The sequence below is a fragment of the Crocuta crocuta genome, unplaced genomic scaffold, assembly GCF_008692635.1.
Source record: "Crocuta crocuta isolate KB4526 unplaced genomic scaffold, BGI_CrCroc_1.0 scaffold115, whole genome shotgun sequence".
NCBI lineage: Eukaryota > Metazoa > Chordata > Mammalia > Carnivora > Hyaenidae > Crocuta > Crocuta crocuta.
This window is the reverse complement of record NW_027530575.1, coordinates 5,134,574-5,161,330: the sequence shown is the minus strand read 5'-3', so window position 1 is coordinate 5,161,330 and position 26,757 is coordinate 5,134,574. Positions and strand designations below refer to the sequence as shown.

General features: G+C 33.9%; 1 protein-coding gene across 1 annotated transcript in view; it reads left to right on the top strand.

Moving 5' to 3' along the window:
- DACH1 (dachshund family transcription factor 1) overlaps positions 1-26,757 on the top strand; it is a 424,979-nt gene that overhangs the window by 290,436 nt on the left and 107,786 nt on the right. Inside the window, exons 4-7 of the mRNA XM_077767990.1 lie at positions 697-869; positions 16,330-16,465; positions 16,858-16,896; positions 20,366-20,500. Of these exons, the coding sequence (XP_077624116.1) occupies positions 697-869; positions 16,330-16,465; positions 16,858-16,896; positions 20,366-20,500 (483 nt within the window). The remainder of the gene's footprint in view (positions 1-696; positions 870-16,329; positions 16,466-16,857; positions 16,897-20,365; positions 20,501-26,757) is intronic.

Here is a 26,757-nt window from a genome sequence, read left to right as displayed (position 1 = left end):
TACTGTTTAAAACCTCATTTCAAATTAACCATTAGAAGATTTGGAATAATACTGTATCCAAATGATTTATATGCATTCCCCATAAGTAGCTGTGATGGTTCTTGGGACAAGTAAATACTGTTCTCTTGCCGATCACAGGGATCCCAGGCTTCTGTTACCCGACCCTACATTCCTGGACTTAATAGCCTTCCACTTAGGCAACCTCTCTTACCATCTTAAGTAGAGCCACCTTCTGCCAAATTGTATAATGGCAGTTTTTAGTACTAAAAATGGTAGTTGCCCAGAAAAAAAAATATCAATTATTGTATAGTAAAATGTAGGACATAATACAGGGATACTACATTTAGATAATTAATTGTGATGTTAAAGAAAACCCTCATCTTTTAAATAAGAATTAGACTGATCAGAAGAATAATGCAGCAACAGATTGACCATTTGTTTAAACACATGAAGCATGGTGATGTGATAAAACATGGCACTGAACTGGTTACCTTTAAAGTTAATTTCCTTGAGTGGTGAGTGAGTATTGTTACGTATAAAGGAGACAAATATTTTTTCTTTGGCAATCATTATTAGAACATTTTTTAATGCTTCAATTTTCAATGATTTATATCCTTTACTATTTTTAATCAGATACACCATGTTTCATAGTTTTATTTGAACAGAGCAATGATGATATACATGTATTTTTTATAGGACTGGAACTTCCTTTTATGATGATGCCCCACCCTCTAATTCCTGTCAGCCTACCTCCAGCGTCTGTCACCATGGCAATGAGCCAGATGAACCATCTCAGCACCATTGCAAATATGGCGGCAGCAGCACAAGTTCAGAGTCCCCCTTCCAGAGTTGAGACATCTGTTATAAAGGTAATTGTTTTGGCTTATGCCAAACATCATCTTAAGCCACCGTCTCTCAATCTATTTTTTTATTCCACAAGTAATTCTAAATTCAAAACAAGTGATAGTAAATAAATTGTGAGAAAAATCACTTATAGTACTTAGAACCAGGTAGAGCAAGTGGTGCAGTATTAGACAGCCTAGCCCAATCTTAAGTTCTCTGTTGTATCTATTTTTTTAAGTTTGTTTATTTATTTGAGAGAGAGAGAGAGAGAGAGTGAGAGAGCGAGCGAGCGAGAAGCAGGGGAAGGGCAGAGAGAGGAAGAGAGAGAGAATCCCAAACAGTCTCCATGGGCAGAGCCTATTGTGGGGCTTGATCTTATATCTGTGAGATCACAACCTGAACCAAAACCAAGAGTCAGGAACTTAACAACTAAGCCATCCAGGAGCCCTTGTGTTTTATCTATTAAGAGAGAGATGGATATGGAAAATTAACTGATTTATTTCAAACTGAACATATGTTTAAATGTATGATTGTATGTATGAATGCATGCATGTCAGTGTATGTGTGTATGGTGTTATGAGCTTTAACGTGTGGGAAACAGTGCCTGATTTGTTGCTACAAGACCAGAAGTGTTAAATTTGGGTTCTGCCACTTAATAGTTGTGTCGTCTTGGGCATGTGGCGCAATCTTTCTGATTCCATTCTACCTATTCTATAAAAAATAGTTAATACAATGCAAGTGTAAACACTAAACAAAATAATAAAATTGAATACTTTTTATAAATTAAAAAATACACTATATGTGGAAGATAACACTATTGTCATACAAGGTCACATGTGTGTGTATATACACAATTTTCCCTCTCTCTTCCTTGTGTGGGAGGATATGTATATATCCTTAAATCTGTACATGAATACTTTTAATTTATTTTATAGTGCATACTTAAACAAAATTCCTTTAAATGCATTTTCAGAATATATTATTAATTTTTAAATTAGGTAAAAGATATCTAATGCTCATCCTTCTCTGACGTAATCATTACCTCTTTCTTCTGAATATAATACACTTGAGTGTAAGGGAGCCTCTGGAGCATGCCTTACATAAAAGATCCTTTTAACAATTCTTATTCATTGCCAGTAGGTATGCAAAATGATACAGCCATTTTAGAGACAGTTTTATGGTTTCTCACACAGCTAAACATACTTTTACCATAGGATTATGTATTTTGCCAGATCCTTGGTATTTACCCAAAGATGTAGAAGAGTTACGTCTACACAAAAACTTGCACATGGTTATTTATAGCAGCTTTTTAAAAAAAATTATTGCCCAAATTTGGAAGCAAGTAGGTAAAAGGGGGGGAAAAAAGTGGTACATCCACATGTTATGACTTTGCTAAATTAACATTTATTAAGTGGAACATAGGATGACTGATGGCAAGCCATGGTCCAAAACAGACCATAAGAAAATTGAAATAGAAAACCTTATTACTCACGAGTCCTGGTGGAAGTACCTTGAGGTATATACCTTGAGGACCACATGGGGAGGAAAGACGGAGTGCAGAGAGAACAAGGCAGGACCTGGGACAGATGCCTGCGTTAGGGCCCATGGGTGGAATACTTTGAGGTTCCCAGGCTAGGGCTAGAGTGGGATATTTGAACCAGAAGAGCAGAATTTTGGTAAGCCCCACAGGGGTCCTTTCTAAGAGGAGACCATTAATCACAAGTGTGTGGAGGAAGTCATATTAAGGGTTCACTTGCTTACATGTGCTTGTGATTCTGTGGCTGCTCTCTAGGGCATGTGCTCACATGAGGGGGCTTTTGTAGTTTAAGGCCCCTCCAGGACAGTTGGCCAAATAAAATAGATGCCTAGGCAGCAATACCATGGAGTAGCTTAACTAAACTCTTGACACCATATAATGGAATATTATTCAGAAATAAAAAGAAATGAGTTATCAAGCTATGAAAAGTCATGGAGGAAACTTAAATGTATACTGGTAAGTGAAAGAAGCCAGGCTGAAAAAGCTACACACTGTATGATTCCAAGTGTCTGACCCTTTAGAAAAGGCAAAACTATAGAGATACTAAAAAGATCAGTGGTTGCCAGGGAGTGGGGCAGGAATGAATAGGGAGAACACAAAGAATTTTTAGGGCAGTGAAAACGCTCTGTGTGATACCAAAATGATAGATAATATCTTACCTTTTTTTAAAAAATGCCATGTTACTGTTTATATAGAACATGCAATAATATGCTAATAGCAATTTTTCTTATAACAATGGATCTGTTAACAAAGATGTATACTAGTCCCTCATATCATTTACTGACCTATCCTTACCAGAAAAAATATATGTATCACAGAAGACCTAGCTAGATCCACTTGTTAAAAATCTTTAGCTAAGAAAATGCCAGTGAATGCTACATTGTCATCAGACAGGAACCAAGAAGATAACTTTAAAAAAAAAAATTCCTCTTTATTCTGAGTGACTTTTAGAGGGTTCCTTTGTTGCCAAAGAATTTGTTAATCAAGAGGTCACTGCAGAATTCCTTTTATGATCACTTTTGGTAATAGTTATTACCGAGAATTCAACATTCTCATTGCCTCACTCATTGAAGTGACCTAGAGGGAGATTTGGGCTGAAGAAAAAAGCCTAAGTATTCCTATCATTGTACTCAATAGCTATTTTTAAAAAATGACAAGGTACTATGTATTAGTTATAGGATGTGATTGTTCTCATTTTTTAAATTTAGTAATTATTACTCTAGAGAATCGTCTTCATAATAATTATATAATTTTCACTCTCAAAACTGGGAATTTTTGTAATTCCTCATTTAGGCAAGATATGGAATCACAGTTAAGGGAGAAAAATGGCAGAAGAACAGATTTTAGCAGTTTGAAATCATAACGGGTGACTTAGTTATGAACTGTAGATAATTTAGACATCAGCTGGTAGCTTACATATGTCTGGACCCAGAAGACTCCAATTACATTAGGAAGCTTGATTTATTTTATCTTTTCAATACACATATATTTTAAAAATCGTGTATGGTGTAACCAATGTTAATTAGAATACTTACAAAATGAAACTTCCTTTAACAAATCCTCAGCTGTCAACAGTTAGGTAAGTAGGAGGAAGCAGTTGGGTTTCCTCTGGAAGACATCTTTAGAAAACAGTCTAGATTATTGAAAAGTCAGCAACATTCCTTAGGTTTCTTAAATTAAGGTTAGGAATGGAGAGGAGGGAGGCATGGAGAAAGGAAGGAAATATGCAAAAAGGTAATAAGAGAAGTGATAAAGCTCTGTGTCTTGAACTGTGTGCCAACACTTCCTACAATATAGTGATATTCCATTTTCTAGTCTCTTGGGGCAGTTATTCTCAGAAACTTGGCTATGGATAGGTTAAAGGAAATTCTGGACTTTTGAATGCAGTGTTGATATAAATGCTGATAAGAGCTAAATAAGACACAATGGCTCTAATTAAGAATGATTAGAGAAAATAAAAGGTGATAGTTTTAAAAACTATTATTTATCATTAATAGTACAAGCTGGTAGTTTTAATTGCCTGCATCAAAGTGAAGTTCCATTGGCCACTGTGGAAGTGTTGAAGGGCCCATTTGCCCCTTTCCTTGGAGGCCGGCCACCTATATATTTTCAAACTTGATGCTGACACTTAAAGATCATAGAGAGTGACCATGTTTCAAGGAAAGCATTACATAATTCTAATAATTTTTGGTAAAAATATTTTAGACATGAGAGAAATCGAGAGCATGGCCTCAGAGGATAAGGGTTAGGAATAGGTTCTTTATAGAATTCCAAATATTAGGGAAAACAAGTTAATAAATCAACCTGTCTAAATTTATATATAGAAGACTTTATAGCACAAGCAGTGTTTAGTAAACTCCCATGATATATATTAGTTAAACTTAATTTGGAGAAAGTTTGATTTTCCCCAAAGAAAACGTTTGACTCCTATGTCACATTAAATAGTATGGGACCCAAGTGGGCAATTAGGATAGTGCTTGCAACTTTGTTTGCCTGAAAAGATTCTAATTATGAAGGCCGATTAAAATGAAATGTTAAATACCAAAGAAGATTTCCCCCATCTGAAGGAATGATAAAACAAGAGAAATAGCCTTTGAAGGAAAAATAGAAGGTTGAAGTGTTTTCCATGTGCTGGAGTTGTACCATTTACATTTTTTGAGAGTAATGACAAGAATTAAAATGAAAACAACCGACATGAGAATGGTAATAAGAATTTATAGGACAGAAGGGAAGTGAAAACAATGTCTCAGGGTTACAAACTTTTGAAACATTCTGTCATTACCTGTCTCCAGGAGGTAAAGAAGCTCCAATGACTTTCTCATACACCTGTTTATGAGAATGTGCACACCAGTACAAGCAGTACATGCAGTACATGAGAATGTGCACACCAGTACATGCAGTGGAACAGGTCTGAAAGCTGTTGTCCGCGGGTCAAATTCACCCTGCTTCCAGTTCTCGCATAGACTGTGAATTAGGAATGGTTTTACACTATGGGGCGCCTGGGTGGCTCAGTCGGTTGAGCATCCAACTTTGGCTCAGGTCATGATCTTACAGTTCGTGGGTTTGAGCCCTGCGTTGGGCTCTGTGCTGACAGCCAGCTCAGAGCCTGGAGCCTGTTTCAGATTCTGTATCTCCTTCTCTCTCTGACCCTTCCCTGCTCACTATGTCTCTCTCTCTCTCAGAAATAAGTAAGACATTAAAAAAATTAAAAAAAAAAAAAGAATGGTTTTACACCTTTAAGTGGGCGAGAAAAAATATCATAGGAAGACCATCATTCACGACACATAAAAATTATATGAAATTCAAATTTTAGTGTCTGTGAATGAAATGGTTTTGGCACTTAGCTGCACTCTTTACATATAACATCTATGGCTCCTTTCACATACAAAGCAGGGTTGAACAAAGTATTGACTAGCTGGCTCTTCACAGAAAAAGAAAAAAAAAACAAAAGCAAAAAACAATTGCTGGTACCTGCATTAGAACCATGATGAACTCAATCCCGTGTGAATCTTAGGCAGTGGATAGTTGAGGCAGCTCAAACTAAACTCTCAAACGTGATGGGGACATTGGCATTGAAAAATAAAAGAAATTAAAGGGAATGAGGAAAAGAAAATTACAGAGATGAAGACAGTACCACCATATCATTGTTATTTGCTTTAAAAGCAAGCCTTCATGATGGAATCTGCCAAAGTGTTAAATTTAGACTTTCTCTGGCTGATTGGTTTGGACTATGGGAAATAATTTAGTAAGATAACTTTGAAGAGGAAAATGGGCATATGCTGTTTAGACAATAATTCTAATTTGAATCCCTAATAGCCATTGCCTGTAAGTATATATTAAATTATTAGAGGCTCTGTATTAGTCTATTATGTATCATTGAGAATCATATATTTTTACTGTATAATGTTCTATGAATATTATGAATGAAAGAGACATAGACTTGAGATGTCAGATGTTATATAATCCAGCTTTCCCATGATGGCAAAATAATTTTTTCATCCTCCCTACCAATTTTTATGTGTCTAAGCTTTTGTGGAAAACCTATTCTATTTTCAGCAAATTCAAGAATGAGGAGGGTCTTCATTAGCTTCTACCTCAAGTTTATTATGTTCTCCTGGAAGAAAAAAGGTCTACAAATTCTGTGTTCTGGCCATTTAAATATATAAATCCTCTGCTGTAGTACCTATAGTGTGTCTTTCCTCCAGACAAAATATTCTAATTTCTTTTGACCATTTCTCATCAAGCTTCTTGGTGGACCATTTTTTAAAAATCACCCCCCTTTACCCCAATCCCTCCCATACAATATTCTAGAAGTGAACTGGGTAGTGAAGAGACACTGGAACTAACAGAAACCTCAATATGGACAATAGTTTATAAATGTAGTCAGAATTCAGAAAACTGTTTTGCTAGTTGAATGTGTGATTCAGTACAGTCATTTGTTTCATGCCGTTTCAACATGAAATTGTACTAAGCCAATTCTTTGATTTTTTTTTTTTTTTTACTTTTACTAGGGATTTGCATTTATCCATATTAAGTGTATTTCCCAGTCCACTGATTTAGGCTCTTTAGACACTTCACTTTTTAAATTTAAGCATAGTTGAAACACAATGTTATATTAGTTTCAGTACAACATGGTGATTCAACTTCTCTATACATTATGCTATAATCACCACAAGTGTAGCTACCATCTGTCACCATACAGCCCTATTACAATATCATTGACTGTATTCCCTGTGCTGCGCCTTTTATTTCTGTGAGTTATTCATTTCATAACTGGAAGCCTATTATTTAGATACTTTTGATTATTAACATTCTAAACTATCATACTAGCTATTTATACAATCCTTGTATCATTTCCAAATTGTAAAAGGATGTATTACTTGAATTACTTTAAATCACTGAGGAAAATAAACAGTATAAATCAAGAGATCAATTCCTCTTGTCATTAGAGAATTCCTAATAGGCTGAAATGTTCTACTAATTGATTCTCTTTAGGTATCATTCATCAAGTAACCCCAAATCTCCCTGAATTAATCAATATTTTTCTCACATTTTATTTAATAAATTCACAATGATATCATAAGGACTTAGAAAAAATGGTTCTTGTTGAAAAAATTTGAGAAAAAAAAAGAAAAGCAGTATATTTTAGTGGTTTAAAACAGATTATGGTGGAAGAGTTCTTGGGTTTATATTCCATTTCTAGTACCTATTAGTCATGTGACCTCAGACAAATTACTTAATATCTCTGTCTTTGTTTCCTTTTCTGTGCAATGGGGTTAATGACCTTCCCACTTACCCAGGTTGCCACACTGATTACATTCGTGTTTATAACATCTTTTGAAGTTTTTGTACGCTGACATTATCTTCTCCCATTATTTTCTCCCCAAATATTCACAATCATCTATTTAAAAGTAACTTCTAGAATCTTAAAAGACATTTGTGTCAAGCTTTTGAAATAGGATCACAATTGTATAGTGAAACTGTCTCTTTTTCTTGTACAGGCTTCTTCACCTAACAAAAGTGTTGCATTTTGCTTTTAGGGAATTCTGTAGTACATTTGTATACAAAGCTGATTTTTAAATGTATTTTTTCAGATTTTGTTTTTTTCAGGCGTACTATACAATTGCTTTTGAGAAATTTGGCAACATTCAAATTACTCTACATTCTTGAATAAACATCTTTCTCTCATGCCACATTACAGAGGTTTTTGAGGACAGGGAATATACTTTAAATTTGTTAGTTTTCTCCACTGACCTCTTGACTCCTCTTGACTGTGTGTGTGTGTGTGTGTGTGTGTGTGTGTGTGTGAGAGAGAGAGAGAGACAATCAGACAGACAGACAGAAGCAGAGACACTTTATGACATTCTCATTTAAAAAATTAAGCATTGAAAAAATCAAATACAATGTATAAAATTTTTATTCCCTAATACTTTCCTTCAAAGCAGGTCCTTAAAGTACTATATTAGTAAATAGGACTTTATGTGCATGAAGTTTAAAATGTTAAATATTATGAAATCTAGAGCCAGAATGACCTGATTCTCAAAGTACATGAAAATCCTAAAGCAATATCATGTACCTCATGCTTGTTTTTAGGTACAGAACAGCTTATTTTGGGGCAATCAAAAATAACACTAGATGTGTGTGTTACTTTTAGACATTTTTTTCACACACAAAAACCAATTTCATACAACTTTTACTTGGACTTAGAGAAGTAGTTAAACATGTTCTCTTAATGTTTATTTGGGTATTGATATTAAATATGAAGAAGATGCTCAAAAAAAGAGTATTAAAACACAACCACAACTAGGTGTACCCGACATCAATGTACTTAAACAAATCACATATGTTTAAATCCCTAAGCTTGTAATCATGCTAAAAAATAAATTTATGGTTAAACTTTGAATTCTAGAGAATGGATTCTTTTAAAGAACAAAAGCAAAGGATAAAGGGGTGGGATCAAGAATTTTCCTGACTTTTCCATACAGACTAGACTGTTCCTCAGGACAATCATTAATTCATTAGGGGAACTTTTCTGTCCAAATAAATCTTCTGGCCAAAAAATGAATAAGGAATGGTATATTTAGAATGTCACCAAATTGCCAGTCCTAATGAAGTGGAGTCTAGACCATGATCATGTGTGTGTGTGTGTTGGGGGGGCATCATAAAATGCAGCCAAGCAGACATTATGTGTTTCTGATGGAGACATGTGACACCATCTATGAAGTAGTCTCACCTCAAACTCAATTTAAATCAAACTGCCAGATTCAACTATGTAGGACATTTAGGGGACTGAGGAACATAGAGATGAATTATACCCGTAAAGAACTGCAAAGGACCAGTTCAGTGTGGTGGTAGCCTCTAACAACATATACAGTGCCTTACCTAGAAAGAATTGGGTCTAAGCGTCATGCACAGAGAGAATTATGCCAGTTAATGAATGGCAGTGATGGCCGAGTCAGAAACTTACCTTTTTCTCTTCGCTCACCTCCCTCTGCTCCCCTTCCTTGAGTGCGTGAAAGGAGGAAGTCCTATCTTTTCATTAAGACGATAGTATTTATTATGACAACAGGATGGGTTATAATCTCTGAGCCAAGACTGTATATTGTTGTTTGAAGTAATTGTAGGACTTAATATATTTAAAAATAGTAATCTGAAATTATGAGGATACCTGAATTTTCATGCAGATGCAGGGAAAATATATAGTCCCCCACTACCACTGAATAAATATGAAGAGACGGTAGAATAAAACTAAGTTGTTTATGACTATACTCATGGGTCCTACCAGTTTTACATTTAGCAACATTGAGTATTTCTTGTGTATTCTCACGAAAACAAACAAAAAGAGCTATGTAAATATCCCTTGAAACCTCAATTTAGAACTTTGAGTCACGGAACTTTCATGTTGTCTGCAAGGATATTAGCATTGTTTACTGTGTCTTCCAGAAGTACTTTAAAATATTTTCCAGCATCCAGAATCCCATGTCTACTATTTATTTTCTCTGATAATTTTTTCAGAACATGGAAATTTAGATGTCACACTTAATCAGTGTACATACATGGTTCTGCGCTAACATTTACCGGTTTATGATACATGCTTTATGAGGGAGAGGGTTTTCATCAGTTTTGCTTCCTTATATATACAACCAGAGCCTAGGACACTGGCTTGTTCAGTAAATATTCTTTGAATAATGAATGAATGAATAGGTCTGAGTTGTCTTAAAGCTCAGGAGTTCGGGTTATATAAAGTGCCTATCAACTTCAATTTTGTAAGTTAAAAGTTACATCATGATAGCATTTAATGTTAGAAATATCTTCTCTCTAGTTTTATAACATTTTCATTGTCGGAATCTCTAACTGATAAACATATAAAAATACAGATAATTAAAAAGAGAACAACATGAAGCTAAATGAAATAATCCTTTAGAGAAATGAACTGTGATTGAGTTCTGATTATTTAGACCTACACTAAGAAAATATTTTCAGCTGATAAAATATAATGCATCTTGTGATGGACAGAGGCAGCTGTGACAATAAAATTTTTAAATGTTCAACTGCACCATGTGTAATACTGAGCATTTTATACTTTTTATTTTAGAATTTTGGAATACTTTGTTTTGAATTCCACCTTTGATTCTGAATTATCTTGGAGACTAATACTTCTTGTTCTACCCAGAGGCAATAAATGCAGCTTTTTCTTTATTGTTATTCTGCTACCATTTGTTTATTAGTATGACCTTTTTTTTGTGTATGAGAGGGTATTCCTCTTAAATTTTCATTTATTATTGTGGCTGGTTTTATAAAGATGGAACATTGCAAAGGATTGTGTTTTATTGATTGGTGGAGTTATGATGTAGGACTATAAAGCAGTGTGTTGAAGTATTAAATTAAATATTCTTCCTCTTTGTCCTACTTCAGGCCCATCTTGGAGGTTAAAGGGTATTACACAAATGAAATGATAAATCCAGTTTACATAGTTTCCCTATAGACATTGAACTGCTTCTTTCTTATTATGTCTGAATAAAACTCATTATCTATTTTGTTTCAGTAATAATTATGAGATTCTCTCCTAAGCAATTCTTTACTGTCTCCATTATTCTCCATCTTATAGCATACTCTGGAAAGGCAAGCATATAAATATGATAAAAGAATTAAGCTGTTGAAATAAATTAATTTATTGTGCAACAATGTATTCAAATCTTACTTGCTCAGTGGATTTTACTTTAATGAAATTCTTCAAAGAACAATACATCATGTTCCAAAGATTGAAATTATACATTAAGTGAAATGACTGAATATGTTGTGTCTCAATTTACAGAAAGTTTCAATTGAATACTTAGCTTTTAAATAATAAAAATTTGCATAAATTAAAATATTTTCTTTAAATCAAAGTATTAGGTATTGTCTTTGTATCCTTTGTTCTTAGACAAACAATTATAATTAAAGTAAAAATAAGCTAAAGCTAAATGAAATACAACTTCACCTACATTTTCTAAGCCTCCAATTATGCTTTTAAGATGTATTTTACATTAGATTAAAATCCAGTTTATTTTTTACCTGGTTTAGTATATGATGTTTAGAGTATTTTGAATATATAAAGAATAAGTGAATAATGCATTAATGAAAGGAATCATCAAGGAAAGCTTTGACAGTTAAATATATTGGCTAATGAAATATTTTTTATACTTCTGTGGAAAATAAAAGAAATAATCATTTTAAAGGCATAATCATTGTTGCCAAAATTTTATGCATTAAATATTTAAGTGTTTTATGAGCTAAATATCTCAGGAAAAAATCAGTTTCTCATGCTTTCCATTAGCATCAGTAAGAAACCTATTATGACAGGAAACTCAGACTTACAAAATGACTTTAGAGGAATTGATTTATTTCAAGATTACACTTTATCTGCATGCATCCAAACATGTGCCACTGCATATATGATCACTTACATAATTAGGATAAGAAATATTAGAATGTATTGATGAATTAACATTGCCAAAGTGACTTTTTGAAGAAAATAGAATGGTTAATTTAGAAAATTTTAGTTATGTCAATTAAAAATATAGAATGTTCCAGGAGTGCCTGTGTGGCTTAGTCGATTAAGCATCTGACTCTTAATTTCAGCTTAGGTCACGATCTCATGGTTCATGAGTTCGAGCCCTGCATCAGCCTCTGCCCTGGCAGTGTGGAGCCTGCTTGTGATTCTGTCTCCTTCTCTCTCTGCCCCTCCCCCATTTGCTCTCTGTCTCTCTCTTTCAAAATAAATAAACATTAACACACACACACACACACACACACATATGTAGAATGTTCTTTTTCTAATACATACCATGTACTTTTGTGTGTGAGAGCCAGATGTATGAGGAATTGACCTTTAAAGTTTAGACAAACTTGTGTTCTTAGAAATCAATTAGACTCCTTTTAGTGTATCTCTGGTCATTTATGCAGTTAGCTGTAGCATAACGTATTAATACATTTATACAGACCATAAAAGAATTCTATACAATATTATACATAAAGGATTAAGAATGCTTTTTCCAAGATATATCTGAACAGATACTTGAAAGATACATTAAGCACAGTATTGTTTCAAGCAGTTAAGTACATGACCTTATTGATATTTTGGGGGGAGGAAGAGGGGGTAACAAATTGTGGGATGTTTGTGCAGTTGAATATATTTACACAAGAAAAGAGCAAATTAATGACACATGAGATATCAGGGATGAATCTCAAAAAAACATTTTGTTGTGAAGAAGCCAGATGCAAAGAATTTACTATATGATTTCATTTTTATTAAATTCTACCACCAGCAAATCTACTCTATGGTGATAGAATTCAGAAAGTGGTTGTTTATGGAAATTGGGAGGAATTGACTGGAAAAGGGCATGAGAAATTTTTCTGGGGTTATGGGAATGTTCTAGATCTTGACCAAACTCATCAAACTGAATACATAATAAATGTATAGTTTGCTTCATAGTTTAGAGGAGTGAATATTAGAAAGAAGAGGATTTATAGTACCAGCTGATTTTTGAATTATAATTAGAAGATAGGAAGTAACTTTCAACAATCAGATGTGAATTCTCTATTCTCTTTTTAAAAAATTTTTAACACTTATTTATTTTTGAGAGACAGAGAGACACAGAGCATAAGCAGGGAATGGGGAGAGAGAGAGAGAGGGAGACACGATCTGAAGCAGGCTCCAGGCTCTGAGCTGTCAGCACAGAGCCCGACACGGGGCTTGAACCCACAGACCGAGAGATCATGACCTGAGCTGAAGTTGGGTGCTTAACCAACTGAGCCACTCAGGCATCTCCTCTGTTCTTTTAAATCATGTATCTTTTTTGTTTTTTAGAGACTTAGGGTATTTGTTTGATGTGTGAACTAAAGAACACAAATCTTTTAGAAGTATACCTTTGATTTAGTTTGGAAAAATAACTGATAATATGTTCATTTTTATGTTATTTGATACATAGATTTCAAAATATTTTAAATTCTCTTTTTAATATTTTATTATTATTTATATTTGAGAGAGAGAAAGAAACAGAATGAGAACGGGAAGGGTCAGAGAGAGAAGGAGACACATAATCCAAAGCAGGCTCTAGGCTCTGAGCTGTCAGCACAGAGCCTGATGCAGGACTCCGACTTACAAGCTGTAAGATCATGACCAGAGCCGAAGTTAGACGCTTAACCGACTGCGACACCCAAGAGCCCCAACTTCAAAATATTTTAATCTCCAAATTGCACAGTTGTATACCATCTTATATTAGTATCCTTTAGTGTAACAAATGTATGATGTGTAATAAACTTCCCTGAACAAGCTAATTGTACATTTTAATATTGAGGGAATATGTCTTCCTCTTTCCTTTCCTCTGCCCCACTTCTCTCTCTGATTCATTTGTTTATTTTCTGTCTTTGGAAGCAACCCCACATGACTTGGGTAGGAAAATATATTGTGTGACGTTTATATTTACCTACATACCAGTCAGTTTTGCTGTTTGTAGAAAACAGAGCACTTGACCTCCAATCAATTAAGGTAAAGGGCTAGTGTTATATAATATAATATTGATAGTACATCTTTCCTGTGGGAGGTTTTAATTGTCCTTTACAGAAACCAAGCCACACAGTTTAGATTAGTCCAAAAGCTCCCAAAGATCAAAATGTTATCTTTGCAACAAGATTCTAATATGTGTTGCGACTCTTGAAAGATTTTAGTTGTTTATTTTGTTTTGTTTCATTTTCTCCTTTGTTTTGGTTACAGTATTGACAGATCTCACAAATATTTGGTTATGAAGTTTCTCATGGGACTATTTTATTCCATGGAATATATGTAATGGGAAACTGGTTTAGTCATGAATTTTGGAAGAGGGCTTGGTCACTTTTTCTGGTTATTTCCATTTTCTCTGTCATGCTTTTTCAAAAACTAAGCCTTCACATATCTGTGGATGATATTTATCAACAATGTTCAGGATTGAAAAATTAAACAGGTTGGAGACTAGCGGTGCTCACTTTTAAATGCACATTACATTCACCTGGAGTCTGAAAAATATACCAATGTCTGGGCTCTACTTCTGACTCACAGTATACCACTGCTGTAACAAAGAGCCATAAACTGGGTGGTTTAAAACAACAGAAATGTATACTCTCACATTTCCAGAAGTCTGAAATCGAGATGTCAGCAATGCCATGCTCCCTCTGAGATCTAGGTAGAATTCTTCCTTGCCTCTCTGTAGCTTCTGGTGGTTGCTGGAAATCCTCGGCATTCTTAGTAACTCCAGTCCTGTCTCTGTAGTCATATGACATTTTCTCTCATTTCTTCACAATGTCTTCCTCTAAAGACAGCAGTCACGTTGCACTAAAAGCCCACCCTACTCCAGGATGACCTCATTTTAACTAATTACAGCTGCAAAAAACTTCTTTGCAAATGAAGTCACACTCATAGGTACTGGGGATCAGGACTGCATTCTTTCTGGGGACTTAATTCAACCCCTAATTCTCAATAAGCCAGAATCTCCGGGAGCAAAGCCCAGACATAGGCATGTTTAAGAACATCCAGGTGATTCTAATGCAAAGCAGGAATGGGAACCATTCTGATGGGGCCTAAGCAAACTAATGGGGCCTCGGAGACCAAAGATACACATCACCCTCATCCTCACGGGTCAGTTATAAGTTAGTTATATTTTAGAACATTTTTTCTTTAAAATTTTTTAGAGGCTGCTCTTTTAGTATTTGAATATTTGCACCTGAATAAGGATTTATTTTTTTTGTTACATAGGTAGTTTGCTCCTAGCTGTTCAAATATTTATTAATTATAGAGAAGACCGTTCTTCAAGGCCTAAATGTCTTGATATCTGAAGGTATAAATATCTTATTGCCCAAGGAATAAAATGTTAATAAGTGGGTATCTATTTAATGTATAACTCCATAACAGTTTACTGGAGACAGTTATATGATATATTTGCGCATCAGTCTAATGGGGAAGGCTCAGAGCGTGGCAGGGGAGATATGGAATGGAACATATATGTTAACAGAATAGTATCAGGAAACAAAATACCAAGTTTTCCTGGGCTACAACTCATGTAGTATTTCATGAATTTCCTCTAATACATATATGTGTTTGAATTGGAGCTAGGAGAAGGAAGTAGCCTGAAATTATTAGAATCAAACAAAATTATTCCAATGTTAAATAATAATCGATTTCTATGATGCCCCAAAATGTGACCAACCAAGTGTGTCCAGAGCAGTGTCATGATGAAATAGCTGTTAATAACTCCTCTGGTATTATTATTATGGTCTGTCACATTGATAATTTGTATGCTAAATGATCCTTAGACACTTGCTGAAGCAATAGAATATAGAGATTTCTTTAAATTGATAATTGTCTAGAATTGAAACCTGCTTTGTTCTGTTATTTTGTTGTTGTCTAATAGACTGTAAAATGGTTGTCTTTTGGGGCACCAGCGTGGCTCCATCTTTTAAGCATCAGACTCTTGATTTTGGCTCAGGTTGTGATCTGGGGGGTCATAGGATGGAACCCCATGTTGGGCTCCACGCTGATAGTGTGAAGCCTGCTTGGGATTATCTCTTTCCGTCTCTCCCTGTCCTCTCCCTGTGTCTCTCTCTTTCTTTCTCTCTCTCTCTCTCTCTCTGTCTCTCTCTCTCTCTCTCTCGATAAATAAATAAGTTTAAAAGTTAAAAATAAAAGGATTGTCTTCTCTGACATTTTTTAAATCCAAAGAGAGGATTGACATCTCATCTGCTTCCCTGTAGAACCAGTCTGATAACTAGTCTTTCCCTACTTTGGTTTTGTTCAAATAAAATGTTAAGATGTCTGAAAGATGAATATATTTCCTTTACGTTTCTATAGTACTGCATTAATGAAAATCAACATTCCCTAAGTCAAGTCCCCATGTATTTACCTCTTCTCTCCCCAATTCCTTCCCGTGGTGCCCTAGGAGCGCGTCCCAGACAGCCCTTCACCCGCCCCCTCCCTGGAGGAGGGCCGGAGGCCTGGCAGCCACCCATCATCACACCGCAGCAGCAGCGTGTCCAGCTCCCCGGCACGGACTGAGAGCTCTTCGGACAGAATCCGTAGGTCTCATACTTTTACTTGTCACCATTTTAAACTTTATTAGGTGCAGCTGGCTTTTCTAATCAAAATGCCCTCATTCCAAATAGATCTCAGATGTATCATGTTCTGAAGCTCTGTAGCAATAGCCATCTCTCAAAATTATGTTTCCCAGTTTGCAATATCATGAGGTATGGTACTACATTAACAGGTTCTGATATAAACTCCCTCTCCTTGATGCCACACATAAAGATTTGAGCTATGAAACAGAGAAAGTAACCTTCCAGATTAGTTTCTGAAGTAAACACCTCCAGCTCACAGTTATCTAGTGGCTAGGTATAAAGCGTAGGGATTATTCAACTTTGTTCCTCTGTCCCATCCCCTGCCTAAGGTCTTGAAATTTGTCAGTTTTCAAAATTCACCCTTGTGTTGAGAAACATATTGACAAAGAGAAGTAAAAGAAGGAACAATCAAAACAATTGTCTTAAAATTTTTTCTTAGGCATTCTTATGATCAGTGGATGGAAGAATTTTAAATTGTTAAATGTTAACATTGAATTAGTAAGTCAAAAATGCATATTATTGTCAAATGTTATTGTTGTTAAATTCTAAAGAGCAGGGGCTCTATTTTATTTTATGATAGTATTTTTAGATATTTAACCAAGAATATCAAGTGTCAAGTTAAAAATACCATTCAATTAACTGGCTATTTTGTACCTGTATTTCGTGTTAAAAATTTAATACGTTTTTCCAATAAAATGAATGTATTAACAGTGACTGTGTTGGTTGACAAAATCAATATCCATTGTATCCTTTTCAGGATTTAGTTTATTTTAAGAAATCATGTTTGTAGTATGACCTGTATCTAATCACACATAACTTGCTTTTTTTAAATTTTAATGTTTATTTTTGAGAGAAACAGAGTGTTAGTGGAGGAGGGACAGAGAGACACAGAATCTGAAGCAGGCTCCAGGCTCTGAGCTGTCAGCACAGATCCCGATGCAGGGCTCGAACCCACAAACCGCGAGATCATGACCACAGCTGAAGTCGGAAGCTCAACCGACTGACTAACCCACCCAGGCGTCCCTAATTACACATAACTTCCTGAAGTTATTTGGTTGTTGAGAATATTTTTATAATTGGAAAACCATTTGCTACAAAGTGTCTTTATAAATCATAAAGGAATGTTTGCGTAAAGCAGAAGTCCTTAATGAATATTACTGAGATAGATAACAAAAACTAGGTTAAATTGTATATAATACAATTACTTAAAAAGTAGTTAATTATTGATAATTCTGTAGTTCAACATAATTCTAAATATGAACACTTGATTTTGCCTGTCTAAAACATAGTTCCCTAACTTTGTAAGAGTTTATAATAATTGTGTATTAATAAAAGTGAATATATCATTTGATAACCATTCCAAAGCACTGACATTTCCTGGCGCAGACAAACTCTGGTTCCCAAAGTTTGGTTTGATCCAAACCATTTTTCATATAAAATATTTTCTGTATGCTTATCTGTGGTGCCGACATTAGAATCAGAAATTTTATGATGCATATGCCTTTCATTTTTAATGCTTTTATATGTCATCATTGAAAAGGCACTGTCCTAGAGAAAGCAAAATATATTTTCATGACACTTAAATGGAAATTATGGGCAGATAGGGAACAGCTTGAAAGAATTTTGTTATACATTCATGTTTTAAATTAATCATTGTATTCTTTTATATTCTTGATAGAACAAAGGAGAAAGTTTTGCATGCTTGGACTACCATGATTGTCCAAGTGGAAATTCATACACATGCACACAAATGCTTGCACATATACACACGCGCAGACACATATATCCAAATACATGTTCGTATATATGCATATTTTAATGTGTTTTTTTAATCAGATTAACATAGGCATTTCAAAAATAATACAAAAAATTATTTTACATTCATCACCCAGATTCACCCAATCATCGGTGTCTTTGAGAGAGATACCTTGATAAAGACATAATGGCACTTTAATGTTCCTATCATGGACATCTCGATTCTTTACCGCACATACATCATTGTTTATTTTCTAGAAACAAGGAATTTCTCTTACAATGTCACAGAACAATGATCAAAATCAGGAAATTAAGATTATTATAGTGTCATTCTTTAAACTGTAAATCTTTTTCAAATTTCAAAAACTTTTCCACTATTATTGATTTTTATTTTTTCCTCACTTTATTTTTAATAGCAAGAGATTTTCTTTACTGGTCCAAAAGCCAGTCCAGGATCACATGTTGCAATTACTTGTCATATTCCTCTAGTGTCTTTCAATCTGGAGCAGTTCTTAGTCTTTTTTGTCTTTCAGTATAGTGACATTTTTTAAAGAATATAGGCCATTTATTTGTAGAACTTCCTCCAAATTGGATGTTTTGTTTTCTCATTATTAGACTTTAAGTTATGAATTTTTGTCAAGGATCACAGAAGCATGATAGCATACCCTTGGTGTATCATTCCAGGGAATATATGTTTTTTCCCTTGCCATAACTATCTCTTTGTAAAGGTGGTAAAAACTAGATTTCTCTACTCTAAAGTTACTCTCTTTTAAAAATCTCTGTAAATAATAAGTAATGATAAATCTTGTGAGGAAATATATTAAGACTACATGAATTTTATATTTTTCATTGGACTTTCACTCCACTGCTTTTAAAATCATCTGCTGGAGATTCTTCCTTCACACAGTTATTGCTATGGCGATTTCCAAATGATAATTTCTAATATAGCTCTGTGATATTTCCGACTTCGGCTGCGGTCATGATCTCAAGGTTCATGGGTTTGAGCCTTGCATCAGGCTCTGTGCTGACAGCTAGCTCACAGCCTGGAGCCTGCTTCAGATTCTGTGTCTCCCTCTCTCTCTCTGACCCTCCCCTGCTCATGCTGTCTCTCTTTCTCTCTCAGAAATAAATAAAACATTAAAATAATAATAATAATCTCTTTTTTCAGAGAAGGTAAGTGTTTATGGAATAATTATTCATTCAACTAAGATTTTAATGGGCAATTTATTAAGAAATTTATTGACTGGTATTGAAAATCATAAGGGTATTTTGTCATCTACTTTATTATTTCCATAGTTACAGGTTACTGTCAATAGTTCAAGAAAGCAATTATGATTTTTATTTATTCAATAATTTAATATATATTAATTGGGCACTTGCATATTCAAGTTTGAGTTCAAATCCAAATTTTAAAGAAGTACTTTGATATCTATGAAGCCTTGTGTTTTATTGACTAGAATAGAATATGAATATTGAGGGGCGCCTGGGTGGCTTAGTCGGTTAGGCGTCCGACTTTCGCTTAGGTCATGATCTCGCGGTTCGTGGGTTCGTGCCCCGCGTCGGGCTCGGTGCTGACTGCCAGCTCGGAGCGTGGAGCCTATTTCAGAGTCTGGATCTCCCTCTCTCCCCGACCCTCCCCTGCTCACGCTGTTTCTCTCTCTCTCTCTCCTAGAAATAAATAAAAAAAATATGAATATTGAAACAGTTATTAACTGTTGAAAGCTAACAACTTTTAGTGGTTATAGTGGTATAGCTATTCAAAAGTATTCAAAACATTTTAAAAAATTATATTCTTTGTAAAATAAAAGATAAAATGTTTTTATTTACAAATTTTTCCTGTTTATTCTTTTTATAATTTTTTTAAATGTTTATTTATTTTTGAGAGAGAGACAGTACGAGTGAGGGAAGGGCAGAGACCCAGGTGCCCCTGCTTATTCTTAAGAATTATCATGGTTATCAATTCTTGGTGTCCTTAGAGATAGATTATAATACCAAGTTAGACCATCATATTTTATTTACTTTTGAGTCCAAATGAGTTTAATTAATTTGTTTGAACATTGTGTGTTATGGTGTTTTGTCTTTGTTCTTTTGTTTCGGGCTTGACAGCTGTCCATCAGAATGGGCTGTCCATGAACCAGATGCTGATGGGTTTGTCACCAAACGTCCTCCCTGGGCCCAAAGAGGGAGATTTGGCTGGTCATGATATGGGACATGAATCGAAAAGGATGCATATTGAAAAAGGTAATATATGATTATGTGGCCTTGTTTTTCCTGTTCAACATGTGGACTAGATTTTAATCACAGAATGAGGTGATTCAATCTTACAAAAGATGGCATATAAACCTTCTTAAAACCTACAATATAGGTAAATATTAAGCCTTTTCAGCAAAAAAAGAAGTATGAATGAAAATCTGCTGCTTTTCCTCATATACAAACGGTAGGTGATCATTTACACCATGTTAAAAAAGTGGACAGTTTATTTTAACTGTTATCACTGAGTTTCCAAAGACCTGCTATATGTCTTTTCACTGTCACTAGGGCCAACTGTCGTTTTTCTTTACCTGATAGAGTTACAACAACATAGAAGGATTGTTATGAATATTTTTGGTTTAAAATATACATGATTATTGGATCAGGCAATGGAAGTGAATCTTACCAACAATGTACTAGTAGCATTTCAAAATTATATGTAACAAAACCCAGATTGTATAAAGCTGAAAGTTCCTTACTTGTTTTTCATTTGTATCACCCTGGTCCATTTGCACAGGCAGATATTGGTATTTTCATGTCCTATTTCATCAAATGCTTTCAAGAAGAAATTTTAACATTATTTTGGCATGCGTGTTAAAAATTTGTACTAGAGATGCAAATTTAGAGTTTTAAATAGTACGTTTTGAATTGTGATTATAAGAGCCCTTCCACATCTTTTTCATCTTAATTTAATATTTTTAAATTTTATTAACATAGACTGGGTACTTTGACTATCTTTTGACATGAATACCAAATAATCAGAGTCATGAAAAGGATTAATTCTTTGGGAAACATAAATACGCCAAAAGCACAATTAGCTGTCAAAAAGGAAAATAAATACAATTGGTATTTAACAGTCAGAAAGAAATGATTAGAGAAAGACCACGTTAAGGCACGGGGACATTTTAGAAAAAGACTAGTCACAAAAAGTAAAAATGCTTATATGAAACATTTTTTTTCCATTCAGCATAAAAACAGTCATGCTGAGCCTTTGGAGAAAAAGAGTACATTATTTCTACAAATTAGATTATCTGCATTATGGAATGTCAATGAGAAAACTATAATCTTTTTTAGGTGCCAATATGTCAGCATCTAGGTGTAATTGAGAGCAGCAGTAAGGCAACTTTTTAATTTTTTATTTTGAAATTTGATATCAAATGCTATTCCTAAGCTAGATAGACTATATGCAATGCATCAGTGAGCTAGATGGTCTGTAAATACTTAATTCTATTTTTTTCACAAATTCTGCTTTTTTTTACAAATTTCTTCAGCAATGAATAAAATGGTTTTTATATTGTACCTTACATATATTTTGACATATGTCTTTTATATTTGATCAAAACCTATTGTAGAAATATAAAAATTAGCATCATGAGAAAATATAAAGCTTCATTGGAGATGTAAATTTTAAAAATATTTAAATATAAGAGTTCATAGTATAGGTTAAGCAGCCATTCTTCATCAGGGTTCTGTGAAAGAAGAAATTCCTACAGAAAATGATTGAGTGACTCATTTCTCAATTTTCCCATTGATACTACATAGCTGATTTCACTTGGAATGCATAAGGAGGAAGTTAATCTATGACACATAATGGATGTCAGGATATTAGGGCTTAATTCTTTTGCAGAACCGAGTGGAGAAGGGCTGGGTGTAAAATGTTAAAGCGCAAAGGTGGTAGTGAGAACACTACTGAAGGCATGATCAGTACCATGATTGCAGTTGTGAGTTCCACTGGAATTTTTGGTAGACAGCTTTGTACAACCTGATGTTTCAAGTTGAGTTTACCTACTATTTCTGTATCTATTACTTTTTTTCATGAGTCATGAGTTCTATCCCTTTGTCTATTTTTAAAAATATTTTTATTTATTTTTGAGAGACAGAGAGAGACAGAGCACAAGTGGGGGTGGGGCAGAGTGCGAGGGAGACACAGAATTCGAAGCAGGCTCCAGGCTCTGAGCTGTCAGCACAGAGTCCGACACAGGGCTATAACTCATGAACCGTGAGATCATGACCTGAGCTGAAGTCAGACGCTTAACCGGCTGAGCCACCCAGGTGCCCCTCTATTTGTCTATTTTAAAAATTATTATTACAATTTTAGCAACATGGAAACTTTCCTGAAATACCATACTAGGTTGATTGAGGGAGTCCAGTTTAGTTTTTCCTGTAAGGCTGCTCCAAAAATCTTCACTACAATATTTGCCTTGTTGTTTGGAAGTTACTGCTCTGTTGGTCTGCTCCAAATACTAGACTGTAAACTCTTTGGAGTCATTTGTATATTATATCTGCTAGGCAATTGATGAATCCTTACTGATCTGGGGTGAATCATTAGGAGATTCTAAGAAATAGTAAAAGAAAGTGAAAATTACTACAAGGATTATACTCTTTAAGCATTAATAGGATGGCAAAAGGTGTAGTTATTTAACTTTTAGAAGGTATATTTATGTGAAATTCTAGAAGATTCAGGAGTCTTCACAAGAATTTTCTATATCACTCATGGAACTTCTTGTTGTATAGAAGTTTTGCTGGCAGAGTAAAAACCTTGACTATATGCCAAAGGTTTTCCAGTGTTTTAACGTGTATTTTATAAAGGAAAATAAATGTTTATTTTAATACTCTTCCTAGGAGTGTAAAACTACAATTGACCTCATGATTTCAAATGTACATATATGATCATAGAAATTGTGATCAATACTATTATAGTAAGTGTTTTATGTTGCTCTTTTGTTTTTACACACTCTCACTTTTATCTAGTTTTCAGCATACTGAATTAATAGTAAATATTCATGGCTTTCTAGATTGATAGAGTCTACTAAATTAAAAATTGTTTTCTTTCATGACTACATTTATCATGTGCCTCATACTAGCCCTGTAACTTTCTTACTACACATATCTGTATTAAAACAAGTGACTTAATTTAGAGACATTTGTAGAGAAATTAATTTTATGTTTGTGTCATTTTAGGCTCAAACTTCTATATATAATTTGTTGCTTACCACTTTAAATCATTCAAAAGATAATTCTTCAGAAAACATTGATTTTAAAAATAGATACCAAAATTAGTTTGTATGCTGAGAATTGCTGTGGTCTAAAGTCTTAATCATCAGTAACATTTAAGTACTTTTAAATCTTCTTAATATTAAAAAGCTATCAATCCCACTCTATTAGAATATTTAAATCACAATTAACTGAAGGCATTTGAATTCAGAAGTACTAACTGCTGAGTACATTCACTCCTTATGTTTAAAAATAAAAACACAAATAGGTTTTTGAAACTTGGAAGTGTGTAAGGTTCATTCAAAATATAAATGTGAAAACCAGGTTAGTATAGTATATAGGAAGTAATAGACATAGTAATGTATCAGTCATCCCAAGTTTAAGGAGAAATCCTTTTGATATTATAAACTTTGACTCAGAGAAGGACTTTGTCAAAGATACCTGCTAACGTAAACTTTGACTCAGATAAGGACTTTGTCAAAGATATTTGCTAAGTAAAGCCAGAGCTCATAGCTTCAAAACCAATGTTAGGTCTTCTAACTTTTACAGATTCCAAGCTCTCTAGAGCTTTCTGGATTTTAAAATCATTGCTGATCTTTTCCCTCAAAATTTTGTGGAATAGGCAGTAATAATTGATATTTGAATTATAGAAGCAGACACGCTGTTTCTTTATGTGGAACCTCTCTATTCCCTGCATATTTGTCCATTGATGCTAATTTACAATGTTACTCTCTCTTACATAACATGTTTCTTGTTTTTTCTCAGATTGTGCTATTTTCAACACATTTTTGAGCATGTTTTAAACCTTCATATTGTCTCGTATGTGCATTTTGTTATGATATTTAATTTTTCAATTAAAAATTAATTTGCATAGATGCAAAAATTAAATATATGATACAGATAAGCTTATAGTATCAGCTTTTTTCTAATTATAGAAAACTTAAGCATGCATAGTTGAACTATTAAATATCTATTTCCATTAACGTATTTCGTCTTGGACTGAGTATGCCAAAATGACATAATCAATTGGTAAATATTTACTGAATACCAGAATAATAAACCAGATAAAATGCAAAACGTTTCTCTCTCCCTATCTCTCTCTCTTTTTTGCTATATATTTTCTTAATCTGTATCCTAACTTTCCCTATACTTGAGTCTTTTCATATGAAAACTTTCTTTCATTGGTGACTCTTGAGGACTTTCATTGGTGACTCATGCCATGTTAGAAGCAAAAATAATTTAAGAAGAAGCAGGAAATACAGGGGATTTGCTTCAGGCCATAAAACATTTCTTTTGTGGCATATTTTGTTTGTTTGGCCATGCTCTAGATTTCCAATGGTTAACATACTTGTATAAAAGGTTTCTTTTGGTATGCTTAATTTAAAGACAAGGCACTAAAAGCAAAAAAGCAGTTAGCAACCTGGCCCTATGGGGATTTCCTCTCGTTAATGTTTTATTCTTAGCCTCCAACCATGTAGATTATTTTCCTACAAAACATCTTTTTTAATGACTGACTATGCTGTTGCTTCTCTTTCAAGTTTGTGGAAATAATTTTTTGAAAGATATTTCCTCTTGCACATTTCTCAATGTTTAAAAAATTCTAATTTTAGCTGAATTAGGATTGAGTCTTCAAAAAGTCGTCTTTTAAATTCTAGATCGATATCATGCAAATTAATTAATAGTAAATATTATTTTGTTTTACACACATATATTACAAACCTTAAACCTGTTAGTATCTCATGTTACTGTATAGAACTCTATAGAGTAAAAGTCCATTTTCCTTAGAAATTTCTTTATTTTGATTATGTCGACACACATATAGGCCTTGAGTATTTTCATTTAAAAATTCCAACAGTGTAACTTTTCTTTCACTTTTCTTCTAAACATAAAATTTCTCTTGACATCCCTCAAAGTCTTTTATAAAATATTCTCCCTAAACCCTTACCATTGTGACTTTACCCTTCAATTTCTAAGCATGTGAATTAAAGGTATTGAGCTTAATAATGATACTTTTATTTCTGTGATTCATAACAGTAGACAACAACAAATTTCTCTGAATTCTAGAGCTCCGTCTAATGCAGACGACAGATTTCACATGCAAAGTCAGAGCTGAGGTGAAATTTGATGTAGGCACTGGTTTATTATTTTATGAGTTATAATTCGAGAAGCAGAATTTGCTATAATACTTCAATGATAACTTAAGAAAATCCTACTATGTATATCCTATGACATAACCTGTAATACTGGGCAACGCTATGAAATATGGGTTTTAACATGTATTCGTTTTCTTCCCCGCGTGCACTTTGCTGACTGTTCTGTCCCACTGAATGTTTAAGTTTCTCAAACATCTTCTGTCCTTTCCCAGATGATGCAGTTTATTTTTTTTACCTGGGATGCATATTCCTCTTATTAATTAGTGCTCAGCCCAAAATTCTTCTGGGCAAAAGCTACATCTTCTCATCATCATTGTATACCTAGCACAGAGTCTGTCATTAGTGGGTACAGTAAATTACTTTTCAGAGTTAAATGAGATAATACACGTCTGGAGTGTTTGAGCTATTTAACTATTCCATGAAATTATTAGTAGTATCGAGGTAGCTAATGGGTATGTGGCTTGATTTGATAGATGAGAAAATATACATATGAATCACTGAATTAGAATATTATCTGTTTACAATTAATAATATCATAGTTATTGTGATTTATGGTTGACCCTAAATAGGAATATTGTGGTCAAAATGTTTTAGAAACTCTTTTGATTTCATATGACAACATGGTAATAAGCACAGGTTTGAGGGGAAAAAAGGAGTAAAATATGTTAATCAGTTATTTTCTAAGTCAATGATTGTGACGGTAATTGCCCGAATAAATTTTTATGATATTAAAATGTTTTAACTTATTCAATACAAGTTTATTGACCCTGAAGTTATTTGATAAGTGTATTGAGGAGAAGCAAATATGCTTGACACATAAAGCATAAGAGATATCGGGTGTTATACATGGATGGGCCACATTAGAAAAGGTCCCAAATCAGATGAAATCCTCTCTGATGGACAAGAATTTCATCTTTGAACCACCCACACATGCCACTTATAAAATAGGCTATTTTAATTCTAACTAAGATAAAATTTACTTTTTCAATAATTTATTATTACATAATAAATTATTAAAAATTTATTTAAATAATTAAATAATTAATTTATATAATAAATTATTAAAGAAATAGAGCCATTTATTGATGAGGAAGACTTCAC